Source organism: Tiliqua scincoides, chromosome 1 (assembly GCF_035046505.1).
Source record: "Tiliqua scincoides isolate rTilSci1 chromosome 1, rTilSci1.hap2, whole genome shotgun sequence".
Lineage (NCBI taxonomy): Eukaryota > Metazoa > Chordata > Lepidosauria > Squamata > Scincidae > Tiliqua > Tiliqua scincoides.
In genome coordinates this window covers 67,940,376-67,955,584 of record NC_089821.1, presented here as the reverse complement: position 1 = coordinate 67,955,584, position 15,209 = coordinate 67,940,376, and the positions used below count along the sequence as shown (strand labels likewise).

The 15,209-nt window shown below is 42.5% G+C and overlaps 1 protein-coding gene across 1 annotated transcript in view; it reads left to right on the top strand.

The window, feature by feature from the left end:
* DNAH7 (dynein axonemal heavy chain 7) overlaps window positions 1-15,209 on the top strand; it is a 99,661-nt gene that overhangs the window by 25,756 nt on the left and 58,696 nt on the right. The window contains exons 18-30 of the mRNA XM_066620522.1: window positions 1,558-1,744; window positions 2,249-2,442; window positions 3,784-3,982; window positions 5,060-5,200; window positions 5,676-5,888; window positions 6,146-6,255; window positions 7,234-7,402; window positions 7,634-7,736; window positions 7,829-7,956; window positions 8,320-8,532; window positions 10,393-10,491; window positions 12,009-12,257; window positions 14,130-14,279. Coding sequence (XP_066476619.1) covers window positions 1,558-1,744; window positions 2,249-2,442; window positions 3,784-3,982; window positions 5,060-5,200; window positions 5,676-5,888; window positions 6,146-6,255; window positions 7,234-7,402; window positions 7,634-7,736; window positions 7,829-7,956; window positions 8,320-8,532; window positions 10,393-10,491; window positions 12,009-12,257; window positions 14,130-14,279 — 2,155 coding nt within the window. The remainder of the gene's footprint in view (window positions 1-1,557; window positions 1,745-2,248; window positions 2,443-3,783; window positions 3,983-5,059; window positions 5,201-5,675; window positions 5,889-6,145; window positions 6,256-7,233; window positions 7,403-7,633; window positions 7,737-7,828; window positions 7,957-8,319; window positions 8,533-10,392; window positions 10,492-12,008; window positions 12,258-14,129; window positions 14,280-15,209) is intronic.

Sequence of the window (15,209 nt, the reverse complement as noted above, 5' to 3'; positions counted from 1 at the left end):
CCATCACTAGAGGTGGGTGAAAACAGTGATAATGAAATGAACAGCCTAATCCTAAGCTTCCCAGTTCTACAGGCTACAATGGCTCTGAAATGGCCACCGCTGTATCCTGCAGGCCAAGGAAGCTGCCAGAGGTCTCCTCGGGGGAAGGGGACATTTGTCCCCTTACCCATGTAAGGCCCCAGCCCCTGCAATAGGGTTACTCAAGCCTACCCCAGCTAAACTGGTGGCTGTTTTCATAACACTGCTTTCTGCACTTCTATCTTTGAAAAACAATGAAATTTGAGAAAATTTTTAAAAAAATAAAACTGTTTTCACCCACCTCTCGCCATCATGTTTGACTCTGTGCATTCTTAACACTGCCAGTCCTACACTTCGAGTTTCACATTTATCATAACTTCTTTCCCCTTCTCCAGATATAGGTGCACTTTGCAAAACCCAAGTATAAGGTCCTAAGAGATATAGGTATTTTCGTCAGAAACTCTTCCTGTTTCTTCTCCCCACCCAATTTTTTCCCTAGACGTATTTCTTGAGGCAGAGAACCAGGTTGGCCCTCCACTTTCCTTTGTGCTACTGATAGCTCCAGGATTGTCATTTTCATGATTGTTGAGTTCCTCTTTTAGAGGGACCTTGGAATATGCTGTGAATTCAAGTGGTTCCATTTTCCCCTCAAATAATTAAAATAACTTGTATTGGCATCTGATATGCTCTTATCATGTTTGGGTTCGTGGAGTAAAATGGTGGAGAAAATGATCAAGGATCTTGGTTAAACATCACGGTGGTGCTCCTGCAATACTTTCTAGCTCCCTCTTCCTCCCCTTCCTTTCCCAGATGAGCTAATATTACTCTGCCTTTGTTTCTTTAGCTATTCTCTTATCACCACGTATTATCTGACCAAAGACCTTTGCAAAATCCAAATATTGTTTAAATGAAGCATTGAAATTGGCTTTAGCTTTTATTATCATTCAAAATATATTTTGAGCCTTTCTGATCAAAAATATGAGTTTCAATGCTTAATTTGGATGGGGGAGTGGATCCTGGGGATCACATCGCTGAGGGGGGGGGCTGCTTGTACATACAGATGGCCAGCACACGAAGCAGGAGGAACTCCACAGGGCTCCCATTGCTGCCCTCGTTCCCCCCCCCCCCCCACAAACACTTACTTAGGGAGTAGATCTCCCTAAATGCTTGAGAACCACTGGTCTAGATTTACTCTGCACTGCTGGGTGATTTAGGGCCCAATCCTATCCAACTTGCCAACACCAGTGCAACTGTAATGCAGCCCTGAGATAAGGGAACAAATGTTACCATACCTTGAGGAGGCCTCTGTGAATGCCTCCCCACCACAGGATGCAGTGCATACCCCATTGGTATGCACAGAAAAATTGAATAGGATTGGGCCCTTAGGCTGTAGTCCTCTGCACACTTTCCTGAGAATTAGTCCCACTGACTATAATGGGACTTACTTCTGAGTAGACATGCATAGGATTGGGCTCTTAGACAGGAGAAATGTGACTATTGTAAAGAACAATTAGAAGTGCAATGTGTTTTGTTTTATAGAGATTGGGAATCAAAGCTTCTGTTGGTGCAGGAGATCTTGGATGAATGGCTGAAGGTTCAGGCTACCTGGCTGTATTTGGAGCCTATTTTCAGTTCTCCTGACATTATGGCTCAGATGCCCGAAGAAGGCAGGCGATTCACCACTGTGGACAAAACATGGAAGGATATCATGAGATGTGCCATTCAGGTTTGTTCAGTACTTGTTCTTCTTGAAATGATAAATTATGTGCATAGTAACCCAATCCTGAAGCGGGTAGCACTGCTGGAACTAATGTTCCAGTGGTGCTTGGTGCTTTCCAGCGGTTGCAAAATGTCTGCTGAAGCAGGTGGCTGGTTGGCACAAGTCCAAGTTGACCCACTGGGCTAGCAGGGGCTTACTCTGGAGGAAGGGGACAAATATTCCCTTCCCTGAGGAGGCTTTTAGAGGCTGAAACTCACCCACAGGATGCAACAGGCACCCTGTTGGCACCTGTTGGATTTGAATGTATGGAATGTTGTTGAAAGGGGGAATCTGAGTTTTATTTACTTGTGGTAAGATGTAAAAATTAAGTAATAAAAGTTCAGAAGAAATTTTTGAGGGTGTTCCTTTTCCTCTTATACAAATTCAGTTCAACTTTAGAACCTGCTTTGGAGCAACAACAATATTTAATACCCAGCTTTTTAAATGGGATAATTGTTATTTTCCCCCTAGGATAAACATGTTCTTACAGTAGTGATGATAGACAAGATGTTGGAAAAACTGAAAAAGTGCAATGAACTCCTGGAGTTAATTCTGAAGGGACTGAATGAGTACTTAGAAAAGAAGCGACTCTTCTTCCCCAGATTCTTCTTCTTGTCCAATGATGAACTCCTTGAGATTCTCTCTGAGACCAAAGATCCCACACGGTATAGTGTTGTTAGATGCACATCTGCGAGAATCACCCTGTATTTTTTTAACTTAGGAGCTGCAGATTTTTTGTGTGACGTGGGGACAAGTGACTAATCCTTAGCCAGTCTAGATATAACTGGATGGGAGGTGAAAAGGATCATGCACAACAACCTTCTTATGTTTGGAAGTGTGCCATGCATTGTTGTTGTTGTTGTTGTTGCATGTACTCTCATTCTCCCTGCTCCTCAAAATATCTGGATAGGCTCCTGAGAGAGAGAGAGAGAGAGAGAGAGAGAGAGAGAGAGATTACAAAGAATTGCTTGTTAAGCCATCTGTATTAAATGGTCCTGTGTTCTTTCAATATGTTAGTTGTGAAGTGAATAACTGTTCATTTATTTGTACATTTCCTCTTTAAAATGGAGTATATGCCTTCATCTTTAAAATGGAGCTCATTTTCCCTTTCCCTTTCCCAAATCCTTTTCCCTTTCCCAAATCATATCTGTATCCCAGCCTTCCTCCAGAAAGATGAAGCCATTGTCCATGAGTTTCTCATTTTACCCTCTCAACTACCTTGCAAGGTAGGTTAAATTGTATGTTAAGAGAGGAAGATCCATATAGCCTAATGATCTGTGGGGAGTTGGGGGCTAGCACAATCTTAATAGCCCACCATGCATAAAAATTAAGTATCTTCACAAAGTGTGAAACAATGGAACTTTCATTATGAAAGCAGGACAGCAGACGTCAAAGGAGGTAGTCTCTAATTATTGATCACGGCAGGAAAATAATTCTGGGTGCTGGAAAAGATATATATCAGTTACACTTATTGCAAACATAAGAAGAAGAAAAATATATGTTGTTGTATATATTTGTAATCCAAATTGAACCCTATTGATATGGTCCTGGGATTATTTTAAGTGACGTATTATTCTTGGTATGTTCTATTCCATGCTGGAAAATCAACAGGGCTGTTTCCATGTGTAATCTGTTTCAGAGAGGATAAAAAGCAAAAGATGCATTTAAATAATGCCAGAGTGTAATTTTTGTGAGTGTGATATTATTAATTATTAACAGTATTTATATACTGCTTTTCAACAAAAAGACACTGCTGGGGTGAGGTGGGCCAATTACTATCCCCCTGCTAAATAAAAGAGGAGCACCCAATTGAAAAAGTGCCTCTTACTCAGTTAGCAGGGGTTGATATAAAAATTAAAAGTGCTTCTTATGATATAATCAACTGCTCTGATTTCACTGAGGTAATTGGGGGCTATTCATCTAAATACGCATGGCATGAAGAAATTGTTATTTGAGGGAGCTACAACTTTGTTGAATGGACCCTCATCCCTCTTTTCATTCCATAGGGTAAAGCCGCACTTGAAAAAATGCTTTGAGGGAATTGCTAGTGTTGAGTTTACAGAAACCTTGGATATTACACACATGAAAAGCAGTGAAGGAGAGGTTGTAGCACTCATAAATACAATATCAACATCTAAAGCCAGAGGTCAAGTGGAAAAGTGGTTAGTTGAATTGGAAACAGCGATGATTGGTTCCATCCATAAGGTAATAAAAGCACATTTGAGTTGATGTTGTTCCATTAGATATAATAATATGAAATGACTATGGTCTATAGTCCTTCAAATGTCTGGAACTTTGCATATGGCTTCTGTGCGAGATGAGATTTGAAGACATTGCTACCAGTAGTGACATATTGCAGGTCAAACACACAAACAGTCCAATTTTACACGCACTGTCCAATGCCGATCCTCTTCTGCTGGTGCTGATTACCATAAAGCAGAACCGCTTGCAAAACGCACTCTGTCAGCGCACCAATCGGCATGCTGCCAGCAGCACTGTCAGGAAGACTTTTGCCATCCTGTCTGCATTGGAGCTTCTCCCACCAATCGATGTTGGTGGTTAGTCAGTGGGAGCAGCAGGAGGCAGTGGTAGAAGGGTGGAATGGGGGCACAGAGGGCAAAATGGGGAAGGTTGGGGAGGGAGTGACAATTCCTGGGAAGGGGCAGAATTGGTGGTGATGGTGAAATCCGCAAATAATGGAATCCATGGGTGGGCCCAACATGACCAAAGATGTTCTGAGGTGCAGGGAGGCTGTGTGTGGCCTCCCGTGTGTGGCCTCCTTCATCAGGCCTTGAGGGCCTGCCTGAGGCCTCTAAGATGCACTTCTGGGTTTTTTAAAAAACTAGAAGTGCATCTTAGAGGCACGCAGACTCCCCACATCTTAGAATACCACTGGTCATGTCCAGAGGGTACAGGTCGGCCCCCCAGACACAGGTTGGGGACCCACATTGAGTTGAATTTGTGGGTTCCAAACCCATGGATAATTGGGGTCAACCTGTGTATTTAAACAGTTTGCCAAATCAGAACCTTATAGGGTATGAACAGTAGAACCTAAGATTTCTTTATACCTTCCCTTGTTCTCAGTTCATACGGGTGAAAGGAGGGGCTTGCACTGGTCCTAGGCTGTTCTGATTCAGTGCAAATGCCAATACAATGGATGAATCAGGGTAAGGTGGGATATGACTCATTTAAATAAAATAAATAAATATTGATTAAGCACTGCTATGATTTAACCGAACTTCATGTTTGGTTAGCACCTGTCTTTCATTTCTGTGTCTCTAGGTGATTCGTGAAGCAATAGGTGCTTATACAAAAACTCTACGTATAGACTGGGTAAGGGACTGGCCTGGTCAGACAGTTCTCTGTGTATCCCAGATCTTCTGGACTACGGAAGTACAAACAGCTATCAGGAATGGACAGGAGGTAGGAATATTTCAAACACATCTGAGAACCATCTGAGCCACTAGTACTTAAATCTTCTTTTATAAGACAAGGTTGTTAAATGTGTGATCAGAGTCAGAATGTGTAATCAATAACATGAGTATCTCACAATCCTTTCCAGTTGTTCTTGTTGGATAATCTGAAGGTAAACATCTATAGATATCTTGGAACAGGGTGTTGATACCTATTTGTTAGTGCCTAAGGACCAATCAACACAACTGTCCAGGTTGTGGCAGGCATATTTTTTAGGGGTAGTTGCAACTCCCTGCTCATGGTGATGAAAGGGCTGTCTGATTTTCTGGTCATGAGAAGAAGCTGCAATTCTTCCTGTTACTGCAGACTCTTCAATTGCAAAATCCCAGAGCTTCCTTTTAAAGGATGCAGTTCTATGTATTTCTGTTGAGATTATGTAGATGAGGCAGATAACTTATCTGTGTCTATTTTCACCCTCTCTCAGGCCCTTGATGCTTATCTGGAGCAGTGCAATGATCAGATTGATGGCATTGTCACCTTGGTGCGTGGAACGTTGTCCAAGCAGAATCGAGTGACTCTTGGAGCCCTAGTTGTCTTGGATGTTCATGCTAGGGATGTGCTTGCATCTCTTGTAGCCAAACGCGTCAGTGATGACAGTGACTTTGAATGGTTAAGTCAACTTAGATACTACTGGGAGGTACGTGATGACCGTGAATCCTATTAGGAGGTCAATTCTGTTTGCAGCTTTTCAATTTGGGATCACTTGCTGATCCCTGTTAACCATACCTCTGATGGTAGCAGAGCAAGGAGTAGAGCTCTCTCCAAAAGATCTGAATGGACAGCATCATGCAGAAAGAGACAGTCCTTCAAGTAATTGAGTTAACTACAACTCTACTTATTTTTTATTTTATTCTTTTCTAAAAAAATTTTTCTACATTTTGTGTTTTTGCAAAGGAAGGGCATCTACAAACAAAGATGATCAATGCTGGTTTGAGGTATGGATATGAATATCTTGGCAATACTCCAAGGCTGGTTATTACCCCACTTACTGATAGATGCTACAGGTAAACCTCAATATGGTTGCTGCATGTGTTATTAAAAGAGTTCTTATAGCAAAGATAATGTAATTGAGTCATCAATTCCAAGAGCTGTCATGATCAAAAATACAACTCTGCTTTTTTATTATATTTTTTCCTCTTAGGTGTAGTTATGAAATAGATACTGTATGTTTAATAGGTATATTAAAATTTCATAAACATAAATTAAATAACATAAACATAAGTGCATATTTTTTCATGAAAGGCAAATTGCTGCATATATAATTCCAAGAGTCTCCAAATGCCATAACTTTTTGGGAGACAGAATCTCAGTGAACTAGTAAAGATTTAGTAATTCCTTAATTTCACACACTTGCTCACAGTCCAATACTAAGTGAACATTTGTTCCTTTGTCCAGGAGTAAGCCCCTGCCAGCCTGGTGAGCCTACTTGGACCTGCGGCAGCTATATAGCTGGCGCAAGTGAAGTGAATCTGTGAAGGTGGATCAGGCCCAAGAAGGAGGTTAGGATTTGATGGATGCTATCATCGCTAAATCTGCCCCCTTCCTGGTCCCAATCCACTGATGGGTGATAGTCAAAATATGTTTTGCATTGTAGGTAGATGTGCTAGCATAAAATGTTTGGCACTGGGATGGGAACTAATAAAGAACAGAGCAGTTGTGTAGCTAGAGGGGGTGCAAAGCACTAAATTTTGCAGGGAGCCTCAGTGTGGTGTGCAGGTGGCTCCTCCCCTTCCCCTTTGGAGCCATTTCGAATGGTGGGAGCAAAACAGATCTATTTGTCTCCTGCCTCCATTTTGCTCCCATGACCTGGAATGTCTCTGAAGGGGAGGGGCCACTTGCATGCCACACTGAGGCTCCTTGTATAACTTGGTACTTTGCACCCCCTCTAGCTGTCCCGCTGGAACAGATGTATCTGCTGAATGTTTCATTATTTGCAAGAAACCAAGGCATTTTCTTCAACTCTTTAATCCCATTAATTTCAGAACGTTGTTCGGTGCGCTGCACCTTCATCTTGGAGGTGCCCCTGAAGGCCCTGCTGGAACAGGAAAAACAGAAACTACAAAAGATTTAGCAAAAGCTGTAGCCAAGCAATGTGTGGTTTTCAATTGTTCTGATGGACTGGATTACCTCGCTCTTGGAAAATTCTTCAAGGTATGAATGAATATTGGTCAACAGTTAGAGGTATAAATCAACATGTCATCTAAAAATGCTGCAGTAAGAAGCATAGGCTGTCTATCTGTTGAGATATTTGTTCTGACTGACAAGAGCTAGAATAGAATGGGGAACTGACAGCTTCTGATAAAGCTGACTCCTATCTTCTTTTTAAACTGAAAATGAATAGTGGACTAGAATGCTGATGAGAGTTTTTTTGTGTCTTTCTAGGGTTTGCTCTCCTGTGGAGCCTGGGCTTGCTTTGATGAATTTAACAGAATTGATTTGGAAGTACTTTCTGTTGTTGCTCAGCAAATTCTTACGATCCAGAGAGGTAATCTAAAATAAAACTTTACGCTGGCTTAAGGTAAAAACAGATCTCATCATAATTGCAGTGATATAGTATGTGTTTTCCTTTATCTATAGGTATCAACGCAGGGTCTGACTTATTGGTATTTGAGGGGACTGAACTGAGACTTAACCCAACATGTGCTGTCTTTATAACCATGAACCCGGGCTATGCTGGGCGCTCAGAACTTCCAGATAATCTTAAGGTACTGTGAACAGGAATTGTGTGTGATTCCAGAAGTCTTTAAATTATCTCTTGAAAGCTAATGCATAAAAGAACAATAAAATGATAGTGTCATGGATCAAGATGTGTCTGTGGTGATTGGGATGGGCACCCTTGATCCTGGAAAGCAGGCCCTTACCTGGGCTGCACATGTGTCAGTAGTATTTTTCATTTCTTATTTTGGGGGGAGTTGTTGGACAATAAGTGTCTCTGCCAGCCTAGGAACACTTTGTCATACTGAGAATGAAATATTGCATTGACGTAACTGCACTAAATCAAAATCTGTTATGCAAAGTATTGAGATGGGGCTCTGCAGCTAATGTGTCTGCTGCTGTTTGTTGAACAGGCCCTCTTCCGGACAGTGGCTATGATGGTACCTGATTACGCCATGATTGCAGAAATTGTCCTGTACTCTTGTGGCTTTGTTACTGCTCGACCTCTCTCTGTGAAAATTGTAGCCACCTACCGCCTGTGTTCAGAGCAGTTGTCCTCCCAGCACCACTATGATTACGGAATGAGAGCGGTGAAGTCAGTGCTCACTGCGGCTGGAAATCTGAAGGTAGAAAGCTATGCATGTTCTCTGTGGTCTGATTAGAACCTGATGCTCTACTATTTTGTTAGAAGCAAAGCTGTGTTTGCCATTGGAGTCAAACATGGAATCCATTATTTCAAGTGCATTTGCTACTATTGCAAGAATGAATTTATTTGAATATAAGAAGCATGGACTTGGATTCATATTTTTGAGACGTTCCTGTGGTACTGGCTTGCACAATGAAAAAATTCATCCATTAGCACTGTTGGATTCTGCAAGGGTTAACCATTATGGTCCTTGCATGCTGAATTGATTTCTCTGTGTGAGATCCATCAGAATTCAGCATTTTCTGGACGTGACAGTTTTCCTGGCCATCAATTTGAGTGGAGCTAACTTTATTGTATGGCACTAGAGATAATAAAATGAACAACCTTGTTTTTCTAGGTTTTGTCTTAAGGCACAATCCTAACTTGCGCTGGAACAGGCAAACCAGGAGGCTTGCACTGTATCCAGCGCAGGATTGTGGCCAGAAGCGGCTTAGCCAGATGCAAGGGGAAACTCTTCCCTTACCCCTGGGTAAGGGCTGCTGGCCCCAATGGGTCTCCTCGGACTTGTGCCACCTCCTGAAGGGGCACAAGTCTGAAGAGAGCGGAGCGGCTTGAAGCTGCTCCATTCTTCCCGGGAACAGGGGTTGGGATACGGCATAACTGCCGGATCTCAGCCGTGCCTCCCACTGCCCGCCCGCCCCCAGGACCACCCATCACCCTCCCTCCCCCCACCTTGGAACGCCTCCCTCCCTCCTCCTCCTCGCCCCCCCCACGCCTACCTTTTTTGCTTGTGTTGGCCCTGTGGGGCTGACACAAGCACCGGAGGGGAAGCCTGCGCAGAGGCGTCTGTCAGCCTCTGCAGGCCGGCGCTTCTCAGAGCACTCCAAGGGACTTGGGCCAGCTGAACTGACAGTTAGGATTGTGCCTTTAACTACTGTGACATAAAAGATAAATGCATAGTTGCCTTGATCTTGTAACACCTGGCATGGAGTGGAACTCTGAAGAGTATATTCTATATCACTCAAACAGGAGTTTTAATTACAAGAACAGTTATACCTCTCCAGTAGTAGCAGTATCTCTGGTGCAACATGCTCCAGAACATCTTCCCCACACCCAGATCCGAATTTAAGATTCTTGAACCTTTGCTGAGGATTGGGGGACCAATAGCACAGGTTGGGGTGTGATACTGGTAGCTGCAAGGGGAGGATGTATCTGGAGATCAGAAGCGTAGCAATGTCTTTTTTAGAGGTTCTGCTCTCACAGTTTCCAGATATGTCCCTTCCTGCTGCAGCACCACCACTACCACACCATGATGCTGCTGAACATCCCACAACCCTGAGGATTGCTTTCTGGGGCTCTCAGGAATGTACCTGCACACACTGAACCATCTCTGCACTCTAGATGCCATTCATTGTAGCAGTGTCAGCTTGTGTAGGAACTTAAGAAATGTATTGCAGAGCTCTAGAGGAACTCTGAACAGAGATGATCAGCTCTAGATTTTTCACAAGCTGGTACCACTCTGTGAAGTGTGACTCTGGTGTTGGTAGTATTGTAACCTTGCCTGACAGTGTGATGGGTTAACCATTTCTGGATCGGCTTTATACACATTCTCCAAAGCAAAGTTTCACAAGTTAAAGGGTTTTAAACTGAGAAATCACATTAACCCTTCTCACTAAGCTTTTAAAATGTGACCCTAGACTGGCTATATTATAAATTACCCTAAAAGATGAAACACATTCGTATATAAAGGAAGCAGCAAGAATGCATGAAACATTGGTTTTAATTGTTTGGTAAACTAAAACAAGGTTACAACTTAGACATTAATTTACTCTTCCTGCAGCTGAAATATCCCTCAGAAAATGAAGAAATTCTGCTGCTCAGGTCTATTATCGATGTTAATTTGCCTAAGTTCTTATCCCACGATCTTCCACTTTTTGAGGTAAGGAATTTTAACAGTATAGTGCTCCTAATCAGATCATTCTAAAGTTAAGTGACAGGTTCAGTTAATCCACGTACTAATAAAGTTCTCAATATATCTGTATGAATGTGATGTTATGGGGCTACCTAGAGTCACTGATGGGCCTGTGAACATCTGAGTCTCAAAAAGCAAGGTGAACAATGCTATTTTTTTAGTTTTACAAAATTTACAGCAGACTTTGGCAGAACTCCAGCTTTGGGGATATGAACTGCACACTTGTTTGTGCAATTTTCTCTGTAAACCACTTTATGAACTTTTCATTGAAAAGCGGTATATAAATACTGTTAATAATAATAATAACCAATAGATTACAGGAGCCAGAGTTTTGATACAGCTGTGTGCCCATGCATCAGTGCAGGCTGTTTGCACAGAGCTCCATCAGATGAACAAGCAATTTAGGGAGAGAGAGATAGGAGTGAATTAAAGCCATCACTCTGTTGTTCCTCCTGTCAATTAGTGATTGATGCTGAGTATGTGTGCCACCTTGGCTGTTGAATCAGGCTGGGGAATTGCATACACAGCACCAGTTTGATTATGTGATTCCTCATCTATCTGGAGATATCATCACAAATGCCTGCTTCAGCATGCATGTGGCTACTGGCTGGGGCTCTGGATTTGAACACTCCTCACTAGGATCATTTGAGGCCTGGCTCTCCCAGGAAAATCTACACTCCTTACATCCACCCATTATTCCCATATGATAGGAATATCAATTTCCTGTCCAGATACCTTCGAAATAAACTTCCCTACAGTTAATTTGCTCTCCCAATTTATTCCCCACCCAAATCTCCTACTTATTCCCAATTTTTCTTCCTGTTTCCTAATAATAAATAAATAAATATAATCCCAATTTTTCTCCTCCACTGTTTGCTCATAGTCAGTTTTCCTTGGCCACTTCTATCCTCCCTTCAGGCATGTAGCCTGATCCCGTGTATTCATGCTGTCACTGTTCTCCTGCAGCTCCAACTTCAAAAGACATAGGCACTGAATATTCAGAGTATGAAGTTGGCTAGTCAGCAACCACCTAATGAGTGGTGCCATCATACACCAGCCTCCATGATTCAGCCCTTCTCTACTGCTAGTGCTTAGAAAGCACAGATGCCTGCATGGTTCTCCACTCTCACTTGTAGGGGAAGACCAGGAGCAAACTCTGTGTCTTCCATTTGTACATCTATACTGGGCCACTGGTACTAGTGCCTTAGCTCTGACCACCGTCATAAGGCCGCCCCCCCCCAACCAGGGTAAAAATCAGTGCACATTGATTGCTTTATGCCTGCAAGACATCAAAAAGCATTCAAATATTGATTTACGCTTGTTTGTTACCAACTAGATAAGTTTACATATGAGTTATATTTTTCATGGCAGTGTAACTATACCACTTGCCCAAAAGAATGTTTATTTTGTAGAACTGTAGTCCAGAGTGTAGCATCTGCCTGTGAAAATTCTGACAAAGTGCAATGTAATTCATCTTTTGGCAGGGCATCACTTCAGATTTGTTTCCTGGTGTGAAGCTTCCGAAACCAGATTACAAGGACATACTAGAGGCCATAAAGATAAACTGTGAAGAAATGAATTTACAAATGACTAACTTTTTCTCTGAGAAGATCTTGCAGATATTTGAAATGATGATTGTGCGCCATGGTTTTATGATAGTTGGCGAGCCCTTTGGTGGAAAGACCTCTGCATATCGGGTTTTGGCAGCTGCTTTGGGGGACCTGTGTGAGAAAGTAAATAAATGTCCTTTCAAGAGACACTGTGGGCTGAAATGCAAATGTTATGGTTTTTAAAATGTGCCCTGCAGTCCCAACTATGTTTCCTCATGTCCCACTGAATCCCACATTTCCATTGAGACTTATTCCCTAGTAAATATGCTTAGGTCTGCAGCCTTGAATAGTGTATGAATCATTGTTACATTTTTAAATGTAGATGAATAAGTGTGACCAGCAGTGACTTACTAGAAGGTGCAGCCAATAGTTAGATCAGTGGTTCTCAAACTTTTAGCAGCAGGATTCACTTTTCAGAAGGAGAATCTGTCAGGACCCACTGGAAGTGATGTCATGACTGGAAGTGACATCATCAAACCGGGAAATTTTTAACTATCCTAGGCTGCACTCCTACCCACACTGACCCAGGAGTAAGTCAAGTTTACTATCATTGTTCAAAGAATATACATAGTAGCCTGTTAAAAGTATAGATCTATCACATTTCCCCAAATGCAGTCACATACCATGGGAGCATCAAGTCTAATATATTAAAAAATATTGAAATGAATGGGAACCCACCTGAAATTGGTTTGCAACCCACCTAGTGGGTCCTGACCCACAGTTTGAGAAACACTAAGTCAGATGATTAGTTCCAATCCCTCACTTCCTGATTTATTTATTTATTTATTACGTACACGCTCTCATTTCTGGGACAAGCTTTCTTAACACTGTTCCTGTGGGCAGCACGCAGTTCCTCCTGTCTTTAGGCCCTGGGTCAAGTTTTCTCCCATCTAATCTTGTATTTCACTTCCCTCAGTCAACCAACTCCATTTGACAACATTCGACTGTTAACAGTTTCCCTGTGAGCAGTCAGAATGATCATAAACAGTTCTGACAGCTTAGCCAATGGGTAGGGAGGCTTAAAGGTGACTGCTCCTTTTTAAGACAGTTATATGTTCAATGAGACATGTGTCATGTAAGAAAGCATGAGATGATTTCCAGGACCATCAAAAGGGCTTCAACATACATTTCTGTGGGAAACTCTGTAGATGGATAATGTACAACTAGATGTCAAAGGAGGGGGAAGAAAAGCACACAGCTGTGTAGGTGCTTTGTTAATCTGTGCAGGTTACCTTGTGTCATGGCCTTAGTAGAGAAGTGAGCCCTGGGAGTTGGTTGTGTCTGTATCGAGTATGGCCAAGATGGAAATGTAAACCACGTACCACCAACCCCCCCCCCCAAAAGTGTAACAAACGTAACAAACATTTCTTTTAAAAATTTTATTTTAATATTAATTTTTGGAGGTGCTTGAGTTTCCTGTTAATGCCATGTATTGGTAGTTCAGGTAAGGTTTGATTAGATAGGAGATGCTGATGGAAGTTGATGCTTGAATTAAGGGATTGACTTAATCTGGTTCTTCAGCCCCCTCGAATAATGCTTAGTGCAAACTCAAGTTCAACCAAGCAAATGGTTCTTAGTCAGAACTGTCTGGAGTAGCCCCACATACGAGATGACAGTTGCACTGTTTACCAACCAGCAAACATGACCAACAGATATATGTAAGCCAAACAGGACTGAATGAATGCATCTCCAAACTCAGCTTCCCTGTAAGATTAAACCCCTAGTTTTGACGTGTTGGGCTTTAACTGCAAATGATTTTTAAGGTTCTGAAATGTGTAAGAGATAATTTCCCACCTTTTCCAGCTTTATGATTTTAAAAAAACAAACCTGAAAATCGAAATAAAGAAGTACAGGTGCAACCTGCGATTCTAGATGAGTGTTACAGAAACATTATTCTACTAGCCAAACCAAATTAGTCATGTGTATAAATGAGAACATTTAGATGAATGGTATGTGCCATAAGTTAATTAAAGGCCATTTATTTTGTGAATTTAGGGACTAATGGAAGAAAATAAAGTTCAGATCACTGTTATCAACCCCAAAGCAGTCACTATGGGTCAGCTATATGGACAATTTGATCCAGTCTCTCATGAGTGGTCTGATGGCGTCCTCGCTGTGAGTTTCAGGGCTTTTGCTGCTTCAGCTGTAAGTACTCAACAAGATTAAAATTTCACCATGTGTATAAACATCTGCCTACAAAGGTGAAGCACCCCTTCCTCTACAACCTCCAAATATGTCTTCTTTCCACTGATGTTAGATGAGTTCTGGATTTCCCAATTTGATCTTCTACCAGATATCTATTCCAGCCTTCAAAAGAAATCAAAACCTGAAATAATGGACAGTGTGTCAGTGTCCAGCCACATTTTAGGTGGTCAGTGGTGATCAAGGTTCCCACACAAATTTTGAGGCAGAGAACTTTGCCTAAAATCATGCACAGAGTCTGTGAAGACAAGTGTAACATTCTAGTCAACAGAAGCTGTGCTGCATGCTATTGGGGAGGGGGAATCAGGAAACCTGAGAGAGGTAAGGAAGATATTTCTCCCTAAGCTCTGCATAGGCCCCCTGATGGCCTCTGGCTCTCTTACCTACACCAGCTATTTAACTGGTGTAAGTCCAAGGAGAGTCAGGGGATGGTGTGGGCCAAAACATGGAAGATAAGATCCACTGCTTGTGATTGCCAATGGATCCACCCCTCTCTCCCCAGATATGCTCCTGTACCGACATGTACCAGCAGCTCATCAGTGCTGACAGAGCCACTGCCTTATGCGCTGTGCCTCTTGCCATTTGAGGCAGTAGCGCAACTTTCGCACCTCTGTAAGTGACCTGTGCTGTCAGAACACTAGTTATAGCAACAGAGAGCTCATGGACAGGGCTTTTCAGACTGGGGCATTGCAACGCCCCAGCCTGTGGGCCCTGGTCTCTGCCCCCTTAAGGGGCGGGGGCAGCCTGGAGGCAGAGAAGCGGCAGCAGCACGATCCTCAGGATCGCACCACTCAGGGGGCTGCAGGGGCTTGGGTGCACTTGGGTGCTTTAGCGGAGGCGGGGCGCGATCACTCTGCTTTTACATTCACTGCT